This window comes from Pleurodeles waltl, chromosome 4_1, assembly GCF_031143425.1.
Source record: "Pleurodeles waltl isolate 20211129_DDA chromosome 4_1, aPleWal1.hap1.20221129, whole genome shotgun sequence".
Classification (NCBI taxonomy): Eukaryota; Metazoa; Chordata; class Amphibia; order Caudata; family Salamandridae; genus Pleurodeles; species Pleurodeles waltl.
In genome coordinates this window covers 539,033,225-539,050,883 of record NC_090442.1, presented here as the reverse complement: position 1 = coordinate 539,050,883, position 17,659 = coordinate 539,033,225, and the positions used below count along the sequence as shown (strand labels likewise).

Sequence of the window (17,659 nt, the reverse complement as noted above, 5' to 3'; positions counted from 1 at the left end):
TCACTATTCTTGCACCAAACATAGATGATCACTCCTTCTACAACAGTATACCTGAGATTTTGGGGAACAGGGTGGACGCGTCTATTATATGGGCCGGCGATTTAAATTGTATTTTGGATGGTGAGAAGGATCGTCTCCAGCCTAAATGGGGAACTAAACCATTGATGACGAGATCTCTCGCGGAGGTAATGCGCAATTTAGGGCTATGGGATAGATGGAGGGAACTACACCAGGAGGGTAAGGAGTACACCTGTCACTCTAAGATGCATAACACGCATAGTCGTCTAGATCGGTTTCTTCTGGGTGGACTGAACTGCTCACAGGTGCTGGACATTAAGCATCTGGGTAGGTTTCTCTCTGATCATGCACCGGTGTTGATGCAGCTTCAATGGGGAGCCAACAATACTAGGTTAACAAATGGCTGGCGCATGCCTATGGGTTTTCTGACAGATGCTGGGTGTCGTGATAAAGTGGCAGTTGCCTTTAAAGGTTATATGGATTTGAACTGGAACGCAACAAATTCTAGGGGCCCAGGATGGGAGGCACTAAAGGCTGTAGTGAGAGGGGTATGCAAAGGCACTGCTTGTGGGGTGCGTAAACAAATGGAACAATAACTTACTGAATGGGAGGATAAGTTGGCGGTCCTGAAGCATCAGACACCAACAACAAGAGAGGCTGAGAGGGAGCAACTCCGGTTGTACAAGACAATTAATAGCTGCTGGGATACACTAAATAAGGTAACACTTCGAGCATATAGACAGCGCCTGCATAGGGAGGGGGATAAATCTGGTAAATTATTGGTGTGGATCCTGAAACGGGAAGTGGAGTTTCCCCCCATCTTACATATTAGGAATGCCAAAGGTGTGACGATTACCAATTGTAAGGATATCCTTCAGATGTTGGTGGAACATCTGCAGACAGTATTGAGGGCTGGCGCACCATTCCCAGATGACGATTTAGGGGAGTTCCTGCAGCGGATGCGGCTTCTGCGGTTGGAATTGGAGTGTATAGAGACTCTGGACGATGCGATAACTGTAGAGGAAGTGAGTGAGGCGGTGGAAGCATTGACAAAATCTAGGTCTTTGGGGGGAGACGGGTTCCCGGTTGAGCTGCATCAAACGTTTTCCCTCCTCCTGTGAGAGAAGTTGTTGGTGGTATTTGAGGAGGCCCGGTTCGGGGTATATTGCCGGAAACCATGCGCCAAGGCATTATGTGTTTGATGCTTAAGCCTGGGGGGGGATTCGGGTGATCCCTTCTCCTATTGCCCGCTTACAATGCTGAATAGCGAGGTGAAGATCCTGTGCAAGATATTGGCTACTTGGCTTTGTGGAGTGATCCTGAGCTTGGTGCATGATGATCAATGCAGTTTTATTCCTGGTCGTAGTACGACCTATAACTTACGTTGCTTGGCACATGTGCTGCATGAAACTGAGGGTGAGGAGGATGAAGTGGTGCTAGTGTCATTGGACCTGGAGAAGGCCTTTGACACGGTGGAGTGGGGCTACCTTCTGGCGGTGCTGCGGGGAATGGGGTTTGGTCCACATTTGTGTGCTCTGGTGAGACTGCTGTATACTGCACTCTCTGCGTGTGTTCGGGTGGGAGGAGAGCTCTCGGAATCCTGGGTGATTGCCAGGGGAACCAGGCAGGGATGTCCGCTTTCGCCGCTCCTTTTTGCCTTAGCGATGGAACCAATGGCGATCTGGCTCCAAGATTAATTGGAAACTTGGAGTATTTGGGTGGGGCAGACTACCCACATTGTCTCTCTATATGCAGATGATGCGTTGGTATATCTTCGAGAGCCAAGTGTTTCGGTGCCTTTGTTGTTGCGGCTGTTGGAGTCTTTTGGCGCTGTGTCTGGTCTCCAGGTGAATACGAAGAAGTCACTTCTGTTCCCTTTAGTTTGTCTCTGTGGTGCACCTCAGGAGGATTTACCTGGGGTGGGGCTCAGGTGGGAGCTTGAAAGCGTCAGATATTTAGGTAATTGGGTCACTCACACCATAGCGCTGCATGAAAAACATAATGTAGAACGAGTGGTGACTGGCCGTGAGCGCTCTGTTTCGTTCTGGAATAGACTACCTCTTTCAGTGATGGGGAGGGCGGCTGTGGCTAAGATGGTGTTTCTGCCATGGTGTCTTTACCTGGTTCAGATCTCTCTGTTTCCGCTATCTGCTCGGCTCTTTAATCGTCTAGACAGCTTGTTGATTTCACTGGTGTGGGCTGGACGACATAGTAGGGTGGCATTGTCGATGCTGCAGAGGGATATGGAAGAGGGAGGGTTGGCAATTCCTAATATTAGACATTATTATTACGCTGCACATTTACAACATGCTGCAAAGTGGATGACTGAATAGGATAATTGGGAGAAGAGAATATTTGTAGGAATGCTGGGTGGGAAGTCTTTGCACATCTATTGATGTCGGGCAGTCGGTCTAAGTCGCCTGTCCCATACCTGGTCAGAACTACTGCCTGGATCTGGGGGCAGGCCGTTAGGAATGTGCTTCAACTTGCTCCGTTTGATAAAGAATTAAAGATTTGGGACTTAGCCCCCTTTAGGGACATAGACAACCTAATGGCTAGGGAGATCTGGTGTGGTTTCCCGGTGGCCCCTCCAGCATCAACGGTGTTGAGTGGGCTGATAAATAGGGGTGAGGGGACTCATTTGATCACTCTGTTTTATAAAGCCCTTTGAGATGATCAACCAGGCCCAATAAGTGTTGCGATTAGGGCCTGGGAGCGTCAACTGGGGGACCCCACGGAGGACACGGAGTGGGCAATGGCATTGTCGCTGGTGCGCCAGTGTCATGCAACAACAGGTTTAAACTGTTACACTTCAATTTTGTGCATAGGACATACATCACACCTGACCGTCTTATTAAGATCGACCCAGCCAGAGGGTCTGGCTGTCCCAGATGTGGCGCATTCAGTGTCTCCTTTCTACACTTGGCTTGGTCCTGTAGGATGGTGCACAGATTTTGGCGGGAGGTGGTTGGGAGAGTAGTAACAGGACTGGGGCTATAAGTAACACCTTTGTCATGCCTTTTAGGTGTAGTGCGGAGACCGCAGGGCAGGAGTATTCCATATAAGCTCACACAATTGGCTCTGGTACTGGCCAACGCAGGGTGACCATTGGCTGGATGAGTGCCTGGAACCCTTCAATCCTTTGCTGGATCCGAGATTTAATGGAATGGGCTGCTGCTGATGAACAATACATGCAGATAACACGTAGAGAGGAGGGTGCACTAACGGATGTGATTGCATGGGGGCACTGCTGGAACGGTTCACTGGCGTGGAAGAGTTCAGTTCAAAGGGGAGCACGGATGATGATGGCTGATTAACTGACCCTTGCTTAGATCAGAGAGGTGACAACCAACTGTGGTGAGGCTGCGTCTCTGTTATTCATGATATGTGAAAGGACTGCTTTCATGTGAATCCTATCTGGGGGGAAGGTTGAGTGAAATTACTGCTGCAGTGGGTGCTATAGATACCTGTCTAGGATTGTACGTTCACTCTGTCCTCCAGAAATGTGACAAAAAGATATTGTGATATCTCACATTGATATGCACTGCACTGTATTGTCGTTGGTTATGCTTTCCAAACTCAATAAAAACAGTTATAATAAATATTGTTCTAAATGCAAATGTGCACCTCCGACATATTTTTGTTTTTTAAGTTTTTATTTAATACTTTTATTACGTTTAGGGGTTTATGTTTTTCAGAAGTTTGGATTGGCATTAAGTTACTAGATATTATTATTCAGGAAGTTTTTTAAAAAGAGTTTGAACATATCTAATATACCATTATGTACTATGTTTCTAATGTTTTACAAATGTTACAAATATGAATTTTTATTATCTATTTTTTAAACCAATTAATGGTTGAATACATTTAAATTATTTTTTTAATATTCGTTAAAGATTCAATAATTATATGTGTTTTGAAAATGATGTACTATGTTTCTAATGCTTTCAGTACCTTACTAAAATTCATTTTTGTTATATATTTTTAAAACTATATAATGGTTGAATACATTTAATATATGTTTACTTTTTTTTTTAAAGATTCAGTATTTATATGCTTATGTGGTGTTTTAGCAACTATACATTACAGTTATATATTGTATTTAGGAATTAAGTTTGTGTGTGTAATAAACTTACTGTCATGTAGAAATTAATATGAAAAGTATTGTTTTTCTCAAATAGAAATCTTTTTTATAAATGTATATATATTTTTAAACTGTAGTTAATATTTTCATGATGAGATATTATGTATATGCTATATACACATTTTAAAGATATTATTTCTATAAACATAAAGCAATATTTATTTGAAATCATAATAATATCAGTTGCAATTTAATATACGTACAATTACAATGTCGATACTTTGGTCCATATTATATTTGACCACAATATTTTTGTACTTTACATTATGGAAAAGTAAATTTAATGCTATTGTGGTCAATGTTTTTACCACACTATTTTTTAATGCAAATATTTTTTAGCTCAATATTTCATCATACAATCTTCCCATCTAGTTAATAATCCTCCTTCTTGTAGTGAGTTTGTAAATCAGGCTGCTGCACCTGTAAGATATGCAATCTTTATAAGGCTATAAATGACTTGTGTTTGTTGTTTCGTAGCCCAGACCTTGCCAAACCTGAGGGGACTTTGATATTGTGTCAACATGCAGCATGCATGCATTTCGGCATGCAGTTTCATTTTACCCTCACCACAAAAGTGTTTGTGTATGCTGTTCACACCAGCTTTCTGTGACAGCATATTATTTTAGTAAGCATGTGACTCATTCTATAGGATTACAAGGGTAACCCTACCTTAGCTATGAACATACATGCACAACTAAACTAGTGGGCCTGCATCAGTTACTGTGCTACCCACCTAAGTAGACTTTTAAAACATGTCTCAGGCCTGCCATTGAGGCTTATATACAGTACTAAACTACCACTGCAACCTGGCCAAATAAATCTTTTGTCAAGCCTAAACCTTCCTTTACATATCAGTCACCTGCAGAGTAGGCTCTGAACAGCCTATTTGGTCTCTAATGAATTGTAATTAAAAAACTATTTTAAATGGTAATGTCTGATTTTAAGTTACAATTTTGAAAATGCCACTCTTAGAAAATTGGTGGTTTTGTTTTTCCTATTTGGTGCCTGCAGTCTGTATCCTGGGTCACATGCCTAGGTGTAGTTGGCAGATGGCCTTTATGTATTCCTCCCAGACAGTATCAAAAAGAAGGACTGGCTGTTGGCAGGATGGGCTGTCCTGACCTGATGGGAGGGCAGAGTTGTTACCTACCATACTTCCACTTCAAAGGAGTTGCTTCAGCACATACACAAAGAACTTCAAACTAGCGTTTTTTTACTCCAGACATCCTGGGGCCATGGCAAGGAGGAAGGAACCTACTCCCTTCATTTACCCTACCTGAAGTTTCTCCAAGGGTCAGCTAACTAACCTCCTGTTCAGAGTTCCACGAACATAACATGTTTTAGAGGCCTCTTTGCAGCAGCCCAGATGACCTATGGTGCTGGACCTGCCAGGTCCTGCAACTGGACCTGCCTGAATCCTGCTAGCCTCACTGGAGTGAGTTCCTGATCCCCAAAAGGTGTCTCCTTGGTCCTGGACCCTTGGTTTGGCATTTTTTGAGCTCCTCCTGAAATAAAAGGAGAAACCCTGATGTTTTGGGCTCTTTGCGACCCCAAATGGGTAAGTTTGCTCCAAGCTCACACCATCCACCTACATTAAGCTCCGGTGAACCTGACTCTTCTCACTACAGTGACTGCCTGTGACGACCAGCAATACGAAACTCCAGCAACAACTGTCTGCAATGCCCAACAGGATCTTTTTGCTACAGTGACAGCCATCCATGATGCTGAGCCTGCTCTTTTTGATACTGGGACTACCATCCATGATGCTGTCCCTATCCCTGCGGACTCCTCCACTCTGAGTTGGACTCTTCATGCTAGACTTTGAGAAGGTAAGTTTTTCAGCAGGACTAACCAGATCCCTGTATCCAGACCACGCTCCATCACGGTTGCCCTGAACTTGGGACTTCCCCCAGCCTGGCATGATTGTATGACCACGAGTGGTACTTTTTGCTTTTAGGCAGTATACTTACCTGAAATCATTAGAATTGCATATCTCCAGGTCTACTGATTGCATTTTTGTTGATTTGGTGTAAAATAATGTATAACATTTTACTACATTTTCCTAAATTTGTTTGGGATTTTTCTTGTGTTGTGTTGTCACTTTATTGCTTTTTGTGTTCTGCGTAAATACTTTACACATTGCATCTAAGTTAAGCTTGACCGCTTTTGTGCCAAGCCACCAGAGGGGTATGACACTTCCTTGGCATCTCTTAAGAGGGTCTGTAGACAGGCCGAAAGATTATGGAGGAAGTCATATGACTCTGATCTGAAAATATGTTATCTTGCTAAAATCAAGATTTATCACAGGGCAGTGTGTCAAACTCGTGCCTCCTTTTATGCTCAACAGTTTCAGAAGTCTACCAATCCATCGAAACTTATTTTTAAAGTATTAAAGGACCTGATGGCGAAGAGAGTAATTGCAGGGGAAATATGCTCGGATTCACATTGTGAGGGTTTGGCCTCTTTCTTTCATGAAAAAGTGCAAGCCATCTATCGCACTTTCCCAACGGGTTCCCTGATGCTAGAGCAGGTTGGTCGCACCTTAGGTGAGGGGGAATGTCTTTCCATCTTACCCCCCTTATCTCTGGAGATGTTTGACTATCTCAGCGCCAAAATTAAGTCTGGCTCTCCGGCTGACCCGTTGAAACCCGCCCAACTTAAGACTCTGGCACCGGTTTGCCGCTCCCCGGTACTGTCCTTGATCAACCTGTCTCTTTCTTCTGGAGTGGTTCCCGTTAGATGGAAGCAGGCAGTAGTTACGCCAATTCTGAAGAAGGCGACCCTTGACCCCCTTAAACCTGAAAGCTACCGCCCTATCTCCCTTCTTCCTTGGGCCACGAAAATAGCAGAGGCCCATGTGAATGCCACTCTTACAGACCACCTTGGTAGGTTTAACATTCTTGATCCTACCCAGAACGGGTTCCGCGCGGGTCATAGTACGGAGACGGCCCTCCTCTCGATGGTCGAGCATCTGCGCTCCGTGATGGATTCCGGTCGGACGGCGGCACTGTTGTTATTAGATCTTAGTGCCGCCTTCGACACGGTCTCGCACGGAATTCTGATTCGGCGTCTTGAGGAGGTGGGCGTTTCTGGCTCCGCCTTGCACTGGTTTCGTTCCTTCCTTATGGATAGGTCATTCCAGGTAGCGATCCCGCCCGGTAAGTCGTCACTCTACCCGTTAGACCAGGGAGTCCCACAGGGGTCTTCACTGAGTCCCACCCTTTTCAATCTGTATGTGAGACCGTTGGCTGCGGTCATCAAGCGGTGGGGCCTAACCATGGTATCCTACGCAGATGATACGCAGCTGGCGGTCACACTGAGTGGGGACTCAGACCTGGAGGCTCCCAGGTTTTGTGATGGTCTGCGGGAAGTGGCTAACTGGATGAAATCCAACTGTCTCCAGTTAAACACCAAAAAGACGGAGATTATGGTGGTTGGTAAACAGGTGGTTTTGTGGGATGATAAATGGTGGCCTTCGGAGTTGGGTGTGACTCCCCTCCCAGCGGCAGAGATAAAAAACTTGGGGGTATGGTTTGATTCTTCTCTGAGTTTCATCTGTCATACCAAGAAGGTGGCGGCTTCTTGCTATGGCATCATCAGAGGACTTCGACCTATCCTCAAATTCTTTGATGCACCTACAAGACAGCTGGTGGTTCAAGCATCAGTGCTGTCTAGGTTGGACTATGCCAACTCCCTACTGGCGGGGATAAACCAGTCAGAATTTCGGCGGCTCCAGCGGGTTCAAAACGCTGCGGCCCGACTGGTGACTGGTCTCCCCAGGCGATGTTCGGTGTCCAATACTCTGCGCTCTCTCCACTGGCTCCCTGTGCAGCAGAGGATTAGATTTAAGGTTCTCTGTTTTGCATTTAAAATCTTAAAGGGTACTTCCCCGCAAATCATGGAGAAATTGCTGATTCCTTATGTTCCCTCTCGCACTCTTAGATCGTTAGGCCAGAACTTAGCAGTGGTTCCGCGCTTTAAGCTGAGCAGAATTGGGGGCCGCTCTTTTCGAGTCCTGGCAGCGAGTTGGTGGAATTCTCTTCCTCCACAAATCCGGGCCATTGATGAGCTCCTTCAGTTTAGGCGGGCTATTAAGACCTTTTTATTTGTCTAAGCTTATCTGTTGTGTTTTGTCTTCTTTTGCCCGCTTTTAGTGCTGTGTTGTGTTTACCTTCTCAAAGCGCCGGGACGCCCCTTTGCTGGGGCAGCTGTGCGCGGTACAAATAAAAATAACATAACATAACATAACATCACCCTGACTAGTTTTGTGGCTGTTGCTTGAGAAGGGCTCACACCTCCCTCACCCAACAGCCCAATTTCTCGAAGGTATCATCTGTTATTTGCGCATCTGCACAAAGTTTGACAAGATCATGGAGAAGGATGGTGACTCAAAGTTTGTCATTGGAAATCAGTATTTCTGCAAAACCTCAAACTTACTTTGTTAGAGCACTGTAAAGCTGTATGTATATATCAAAGCACTACAAATGTACATACACTGACTTTGAGAACGATATACTAGCAACATATCAAATTGAAGGTTTTACTCCCCCTGGTCTTATTCCCAAAGAGCAATTCTCCATTTTGTTTCTGGCACTGTAAAGAAGGATATGAAGAAGGAATGGGGTGGGCATCCCTTGCCTCATTACCTCCAACCCTCTCCTCTCAAGCCTTTTCAAATTCTCGTTGTTGAGACTCGGAAGAAAGGATCACAGCTAGAGGAAGTATTAACATTCCAAGGTTGGATTCCCATATTCCCTCCATACAATTCTATTCTGTCCCGGTCAGACAGAGAGAAATAAGATTTGGATGACAAAATAGTGAGAACTGGAAGGAGTGAAAATAAAGTTCCACTTCTTACCTCCTCCTTATGCTCTGTGTGATTGTTGCCTGATATCAGAGTGGGAGGCATTCTAGGAGGGAAAGAACCTTGCATTTACAGGTTTCTTCAACTCAGCAGCAAAAAAGGGAAGATCTGAGGTTGGAGGTGAGAGGTCGAGTTGGTAGGGAGTTTATTGGAGAAAAAAACTAAAAATTCACTCTCATACCTTTCCCTCACTCCTTCAGGTTGGGAAGGGTGAGAAGGGGTGTTAGGATTTACAGAAGCGTAAGAGGGGAGAAGTTGAGGATGTGAAGGTGATACTTCATGAAAAGAGGGAGAAGGGATGCAAGGAGCAATTAAAATAGGAAAGAAAGGAAAGAAATGGAAGAAGAGAGAAAATGCAAGTGTTAGAGAAAGGTTGTGAGAAAGAAAGAGAGCGAGGGTGTAAGTCTGAGACAGCACAGGAAGAGTGTGATATACTGTTCGGACAAGAAATGTATGAATGAGATACTGAGTGACAGAGACACCGAGCACAGGGACAAAGAGAGCTGAGAATGAGACAGAAAGAAATACGAAGATAGACCCTTGAGATGCAACTTTAAAGAATAATTTTTTTTATCTTTTCCAGATACAGACGGCATGTATCCATGAGCTCTAGTAGGGTGTTGGGTATAGATTTTTCCTCATGGGATGGAACTGTGGCCTTGTGGTGTATTCGGGTGTCCAAGTCTCACTTGTAGGCACATTTTGTTTTTTTCTGAGGTTCTAGCTCTTTATCAGGTATCTTCCTGCTTTTTTGGACACCTCCAGATAGATGTCACTAAGGAGTATAAATACACTGTCCTTGTCAGAGTTTAATTATTCTTTTTCCAAAATATGACCAATGGTGTACTTCCTGATGTCATTGTCGAGGGGACATTTTAACAAAAAGTGGGTGAGGACTTCAAATTTACCTCAAGGGTATTTTGAGGAAGCAAATGCCCCTCTTCTGCTCAACAAGTTATTTTAGGAGAGACTGTTCGTAAAAGCATGAACAGCCTCCTTTGTCTGTGAAGGGTAGATTTGATCAGGTAGGGTTGAGCTTTCTGAGAGACATCAAGCAATCCATATACCTCTACTTGATGAAGATTCTGTAGGATCTTACATCTTTCTTTTGTTCTCAGTGTGGTTATTTGTATTAGGATGGTTTCCTTTAGTCCTTCGGACGAAGTAAGTTTCAGAGTGTGATTATCCTGTGACAGGGCGATTCTAAGGCAAATTAATTATTTTTCCCAGCCAACTCTGAATGGAGATTTCTGGCTGAGATGGAAGTGCTCTATACATGCTTTGTTGATTAAATTTGTTTCTAGAGATCTTACTCTCTTTAATTGTGTTTATGGAAGACTTTTGATGGATGTATGCATGAGGGTGACATAACACAAATATAGCAGTTCCATGCTAAATAATATAACCACTACATTATCACTTTGTTTCCTGGCCAGGTAGTAAGAGGAAAGCAGACATTTTTCCTGCTGATAGTGTCCTTATGCCAATTAGAATGTGAAAATTTTCATAAAATATTTACCTTGTTTGTATTATGGATATTATCTTGGCTTTATATAGTCTGTCACAAGTCTTTACAATCACCTGCGAATGTTTCTGTTTTGCTGCCAGGGAAGACATTACAACTAATTGGAAACCTACATGCCTTGTACCTCTACATTAAAGATACTGTGGGGAATAAATCACCCAGGCCAACGTTCATACCGACATGCTTTTGTGTGAGTCCATACTGCATCAGGCCTTCTGAATTATAGATCAGAAGAGAGGTCGTGTCCATTTACCGATTTCCAAGTACATATGTCAGAAATGTGGCATGCCTCAAATGTACCGTTCTGCAAGGGATATTTCTTGTGCATTCTGCAGTGCTGGGTCTATTGCAGAGCCAGTGGAACACTCAGAACCATATTCCGATAGCCCTACACCCAGACGATGCAAAGTCAAAAGCGTTATTTGATCAGAAACATGTCACGTTTTATTATTCACTTAATGAAAGGCATGTATCATTCTGTATTTGTTGTAAACACCTTACCTAATTCTATCCTACATTTAGAAAAATCCTGTGATGTGATGTCAGGTATGGTGATAAAATGACACGTGTCATTACCAGCTTTTTCAGCAAGCATGAGGTGTGTCAGTGTTGATGTACTTGGCAATACCAATGGGCTCCTTAATTGACAGCTGGGGATTCTCTTGACCTCTTCTTTCTTTGTATCTATGAAAATTGTTCCCTCTTTAGTAACTTTGTTTGCTGTACATGAATTTCTAGGACCAAGCAAAATTACAGATTCCGTGTACTGATGGGGGCTTGGATGCATGGTGGATCTGTTCTTGATCATTGTCAATATATATTATTTGTCTCTCTTTGCAGGAAGTTACAAAAGCTGTGCAGCCTCTGCTACTGGGAAGAATAATAGCCTCCTACGACCCCGACAACACGGCAGAGCGATCAATTGCTTACTACCTTGGTATAGGGCTGTGCCTCCTTTTCTTTGTGAGGATGTTGCTTCTTCACCCGGCCATTTTTGGACTTCACCATATAGGGATGCAAATGAGAATAGCCATGTTTAGTTTAATATACAAAAAGGTAATAGCACCCTAATGCTGTACGATTGACCTTGTTATTCTTATTAAAAAGACAGTATGTTATGTTGTTATCAGCAGTTGTATAGCATACATTTCATTACTTCTATGGCCTACGAGCATTTCCAGTCGTCCAGCAATCCACCATATTGTTCTAGGTTTATCATCTCAGATCAGACTATGTATAGCTATGCTTGATGATGTATTATGGCTATTGTGCTTTGGTCATGTTTTGCCTAGATGACTATATCTTATTCCTGGTACTCTCTTCAGTGGAGTGACATGCCTTTTGTGATCTACAGTGTCAAAGGCACAGATAAGTTATGGAGAATTCATGAGCAGTCCTTGCCCCGATACCCAGCAGTAAATAATTCTACTCTAAGGACTGACATTTCGATGGAACTCACTGAGGAGATGTTCGATTTCAAGTGGTCACAGAGTTGAGAAGTGACCACAGTTGCAATCAGTTTTTTCAGTTTTAGCACAAGATAGACCTGTAGGTAGGAGGACATCTGCAACAGCAGCTATTTATTTGGAAACAGGTTGCGGTAGCATCCTTTACTTTCTAAGGAACTTAATCTGGCTAATTAGAAGCATTAACCATTTTGTAATGATTGGAGGGATGAGGACTTGCAAGGTTTTAATGTTTTTCTTGGCATTGTAGGAACCTGATGGCAAAGTGGAGGGTTTCAAGCTTCAATAATCTTGGTACCTTGTCCCTAAGATGAGAGAGCTGTTTGTTGATGCTTTAATTTGAGAATAAATGTGGGACGAGAGGTAGAGTTAAGTTGTCCTTCGTGAGCACCAGAGCAGGAATTGATGGGAGATGTTTGTACAAGCATCAAATGTTGTGTAAATGCTGGCATGATTGTTGTGTATCACCACTGGAAGAAATTGGGTCCCTGGGTGGGGTGGGTTAAACTCTTCTCACGTAGCAACCACAATTCTTCTCTGGGCAAAGTCTTGATCTTTAATACAATAGGGCATCCACTAATAAGTCAGCAACCTAGGAATTAATTCAGGTCAGAGGAAACATGTAATTTTCCCCTACTGCTGCAAAAATGAATCTTCAGGCCTAGTATAGATAAGAAAGCCTAAATGCACATTAGTACAATTAATACACATAAATCCTATTTGGCACCTTTTTATTTATTTTAAATCAAATATGCAAAGCAAATTATTTAATTGCAAACATTACTCAGGATATTAGAAACAATTTAAATATGCATTTATTGTTCTGCACCCCTGTGATCCTTGTTAATAAAATCCATTTCATTCAATGTAAGTACGATTAATCCATGTTCATAATATACTTCATTTCTAATATTCATCTAATTAATAATACTTTTAATATTAATTCATGTCAGTAGGGCACTCTAATATGAATGCACAACATCTTTCATGGCAAAACGTGATGTCAAATACAAATGGAGGCCACATTGTCCACCATGATTCAAACATGCACATTTTACATCTTGTGTTAATTTCTCTGTCAGGCTTTTAAATGAAGGTGGGTTTGTAAATTGCCATAGACTAACTTTTATGCCACTAATGTATTAGTAAAATTTGATCTCTATCAGACTGTAAGAGCATTCCAGACAAATATTCTCAAATCAGATGTTTGTTTTTGAGCAAAGAGACTGGAAAAGGGGAAGGACATGTGCCCTCTGACTTAAGAGACACTGAAGGAAGAAAATACAATTTAGGGCCTGAATTAGAGTTTGGTGGATTGGTTAATCCATCACAGGTGTAGTGGATATCCCGTCCTCCTTACTACAGGTACATCATATCCCATGGTACTTGTATTAAGGTGGACAAGATATCCACCACGTTTAAGATAGAGAAGCCTGCATTTTTTTTTTACAGTTGTTGAATGTCTGAAAGTATGTCTTCACACCATGCTATGTAATTGAAACTTTGTTTGATTAAAAATACTATTGCAGGATCTAAGAAAGAATGTGAATAAACTAAATGCAAGCTACTGTTGTTTGTTAGACACAAAATTGTGTACTATTTCCTTAGTGCAAAATGCATCATGTACATTTTGCATGTTTTTCGCAAAGGAAATTTCACCAGTTTCACCCAGGCCTATAATGGCAACTCAAATTTCACTAAATTCCCAGGCTGACTGCATTTATGTAATAAGTACACAAACAATCAGCGCTCAGGACTGTAAAAAGGGACTCACAGTAGATGCATAGTTGTTTGGGGAGTAGACAAAAGTAAAATAATTACGCATGTATATAGACGACGCATCATCTGAGCTAGCAAGAAATAGCCCTAGAAACATTTGCTCCATAAAGTTAAGAATATGCAACTAGTTGTAGGAGCATGGGTGCTCTCTCTGGGGCCTATAATACAGGTAGGAAATAAAAAAAATTTGAGCACTAAAAAAAAAGTTTTTCAGAAACATTTAACTTCTAAACATGGATGATCAACAACCAGCATGCATTCCACATAACTTAGCAATTCTTGGTCGTACAATCATGCACCAGCTCCAGATATTAACTCTGAGGAGTCTTTTTTTCAAGGTTAAAAAAGACCAACTGATTTCTCCCTCCTGTTGCTACTGTATTTTATACTCACCAAAGAAGGTAATGATCCCACTCAAGAAGTCAGTGTTGACGAATTCAAGTAAAAAAAATGCTGCTGGTCGTAATAGTGATCCACTAGCATCTGCATATATCACTTTCTAGATAATAGTTTCTGCTCAGGTTGCCAGCCATTATTGCTTCTCCATCACTTAACTCATGCAGGTGTATTTGTAAAGCAGTAGGGATCATCCCTGCCTCAAAGGCTGCATGAGTACTGCTCTTGCCCCTTCCCAACTCAAGATAACATATGCCCTGGCTGCTTAATAGAGCCCCAGTGGCTAATTACTCCCGGAAGGGACTTGCACGATATAAATTCTGTGTTTTTTCTAAAGTGCTTCTAGCTGTCGAGTCAGTGTAAGCTGAACACATGCTCCCTCACACGTCTTCCCAGTACCACACTACTGAGTGCAAGACAAGTTAAGAACTTCTCTCTGTCCTTTACACACAACACCAAAATGCAAGCTTCAAACTGAAAATTTGGGACTTTTTACTCCACATAGTTTCAGCCTGGAGAAATTTGTGTTAGGAAATTCTGTGGGTGCTTTGTAATTTTACATATCTCAGAAATGGAAGTCAGATGCACCCCTGTGCCTGTTTTCTGATTTCTGACTTTGTGCTGCTCTTCGAATGAGGGTCAAAGAGTCTAAATATTTGCCTAAGGACTCATTGATCCTCCTTCCTTCAACTGCCTCAGAATTTCCATGGCTTATTCCCTCACTCTCCACACTTCAGGACCAGCCAACTGAGTCTGAATTGACAGAGAGGGCACAATCAAGGGAATGGAATGGAATCTTCCACGTGAACAAGGATGCCGACTATTAAAATGTTTTCTTACTGTACTTGATGTAATATGCATAACACCAGCGTGGATACCACAACTATAACTGTTACATAGAGCTAGGAAAATGTTTCACCACATATTTCAACCCAGAACTGTCAGAGAGGGGCTGAAAAAGCTGCATCAGTGCTTGTAATTCCTAATCACATCAAGTCAGGATCTCTGGGTCCACAGACATATTGTGAGGTGGAACATGCATTGGACACAAAGTTTGGCACAGTCATATATTTCCCTAACGTACATTTTGCACTTTTGTGAATCCCAATTAATGAAAATGACACAAAAATTGCAGGCATTGGTCTGCATGCATTACCACATTTTTTGGCTCTGTGCCCGGGTGCCTATAATTGTATCATGACACATAATTCATAATGTACTTATTGCGCGCTAGACAGGACGTTAGTGAAAACGTTGAGACATAAGGCTGCAGGTTGTTCTTTTAAAGGCCCTGGATTGCTCGGAGTTGGACTGATAATGCCGGCTATCTACATCGTATGCAGCATGTTTAATCATAGCATATCTGACGTCCTGTCATATATGGAAGCTCCAAACTTCTGTGCACTGCATTGCTGGGGGCTGTGTTAGATCTGATTTTGCAAATAGGCTGATGCCACTAAATTAGACAATTTAGTGAGGGCAGCCATTAATCATTTGTTGCAACAGCAGTGATGTTATTTTCGGGAAGCTGCTTAAACAACGACTGCTGAACAACGACGGGCATTGTCCACTAAAGCAGAACAACGCTTTCCTGAACAACGACCCTGTTTTCCTCTACCTTAACCATGCATGTCTGAACAGCGAACATGCGTGATTAAGGCAGAGGAAAACAGACTCAAAATCGAAGAGGAAGCGGTCAGGTAAGTGGGGCCGGGGTAGGGTTGGGAGGTAGTTTTAGGGGCAGGGTGGGAGTAGTTTTAGTTTTTATTGGCGGGGGTAGGGGTCGGGATAATTTTAGGTTTTAAAGGCAGGGTGGGGGTAATTTTAGTTTTTAGGGGCGAGGGAGGGGGGTCGGGGTAGTTTTAGGTTTTAGGGGCTTGTGGGGGTCGGGATAGTTTAAGCTTTAGGGGCGGGGTTGGGGGGTCGGGGTAGTTTTAGGATTTAGGGGCAGGGGTGAGGGTCACAGTAGTTTAATGGGTGGGGGTGGGGGGTCGGGGTACTTTTAGGTTTTAAGGGGGGTAGGGGTCATGGTAGTTTTAGGGGCAGGGGTGGGGAGGTCGGGGTAATTTTAGTTTTTGGGGTGGGGTGGAGGGTCAGAGTAGTTTTAGGTGTTAGGGGTAGGGTGGGGGGTCACGGTAGTTATAGGGGCGGGTGGGGGGTTAAAGGGGTTGCATGCTGGAACCATGCATGCCATTCCACGTATACCTTTACCAGGAATGCCTTTACAACAAAAAAGTGTTGTTAAGGCGTTCATGGTAAAGGCATTAGTGGTAACAACGCAGTCGTTGTTCTGACCGCGTTGTTCAGGCATGCGTGGTTCCCGCATGTGTTGTTACAACGTATATATTTGTTATTTTCATATCGGAAGTGAGGTTGCATGTGCTGTGGAAATTGTTCTCTGAATTCTGTAGCAGTAGTGCTGCCACTCATGTATCATATAAACATTATATACACAAGAAGGCCACCAGCACAAAGAAGATACACTCCAGAGGTAAATGATGGATAAAGTCTATTGAATGTTCAATGCCCATACAAAACGCCCACTACAAAGATGTGGTAGAGCAATAATGAAATCTTCCAAAAATAAGAATTCAAATATTTATGGATTAAATTGCATAACCTATTGTAACTTCCTTTTTTAATATTTTTTGCATCAAACAAAGGATTTACAGTTTTGGTAAGTCGATGCTTTAAATAAATAAAATTATCTATATCAATCTATGCATATTTAGCTGCATAACTGTCATTGTTCGGTGTAAGAACGCTGCTACAGGTGGTTTATTCATTTGTTCCCTTCATGTTAAAATAGCCTTAAAATATGGTATGAATTTAATATATTTGTAATGAGTCGCCCCTGGGATATCCCCTAACTGTCTATTCATTGTAAATGAAGGCTGTAAAGAATTTCTTTTCACACAAATGCAGCATACATTTCTTGATGCAATGAAAACAAATCATCCTTTCAATCTATTTACCAACTTCCTTTCAACAAGCTTCCGACTAAACCTGTAACACTGAATAGTGTTAACATTGTCATCACATTCTTTGAAATGCTTTGTTTGTGTTCTGGGTCCCTCCATGTCCCATTAGAACGTGTTCTAATGTTCAATTTACAACTCATAAGTAAGTAGATTAAGGCCCTCATTATAACATTGGCGGTACAAACCGCCTACCGCTGCGGCGACGGCCGTCAAAATACTGTTGCTGCGGCTACCACCTGCCGGCAAATTATGACGGTAGCCAGAATTCTGGCATAAGGATGGCAGAATTCCAGCTGCAGCCATGCCGGCAGATGGCAGTAAGGAGGCGCTGCTGCCAGCAGCAGCGTCACGCCAGTAGACTGCTGCAGACCATATCATGACACATGATACGGTCTGGCGGTGTTCTGCTGGCGGACGCTGCTGATGGCAGCAGCGACCCGTCCCGTCTCCTGCCAGAGGACTCCCTGAAATCAGGTAAGTTGGGTG

At 42.8% G+C, this 17,659-nt stretch overlaps 1 protein-coding gene across 1 annotated transcript in view; it reads left to right on the top strand.

The window, feature by feature from the left end:
• The window catches only part of CFTR (CF transmembrane conductance regulator), a 1,002,572-nt gene that overhangs the window by 222,333 nt on the left and 762,580 nt on the right, over positions 1 to 17,659 (top strand). Inside the window, exon 4 of the mRNA XM_069228908.1 lies at positions 11,392 to 11,607. Within this exon, the coding sequence (XP_069085009.1) occupies positions 11,392 to 11,607 (216 nt within the window). The remainder of the gene's footprint in view (positions 1 to 11,391; positions 11,608 to 17,659) is intronic.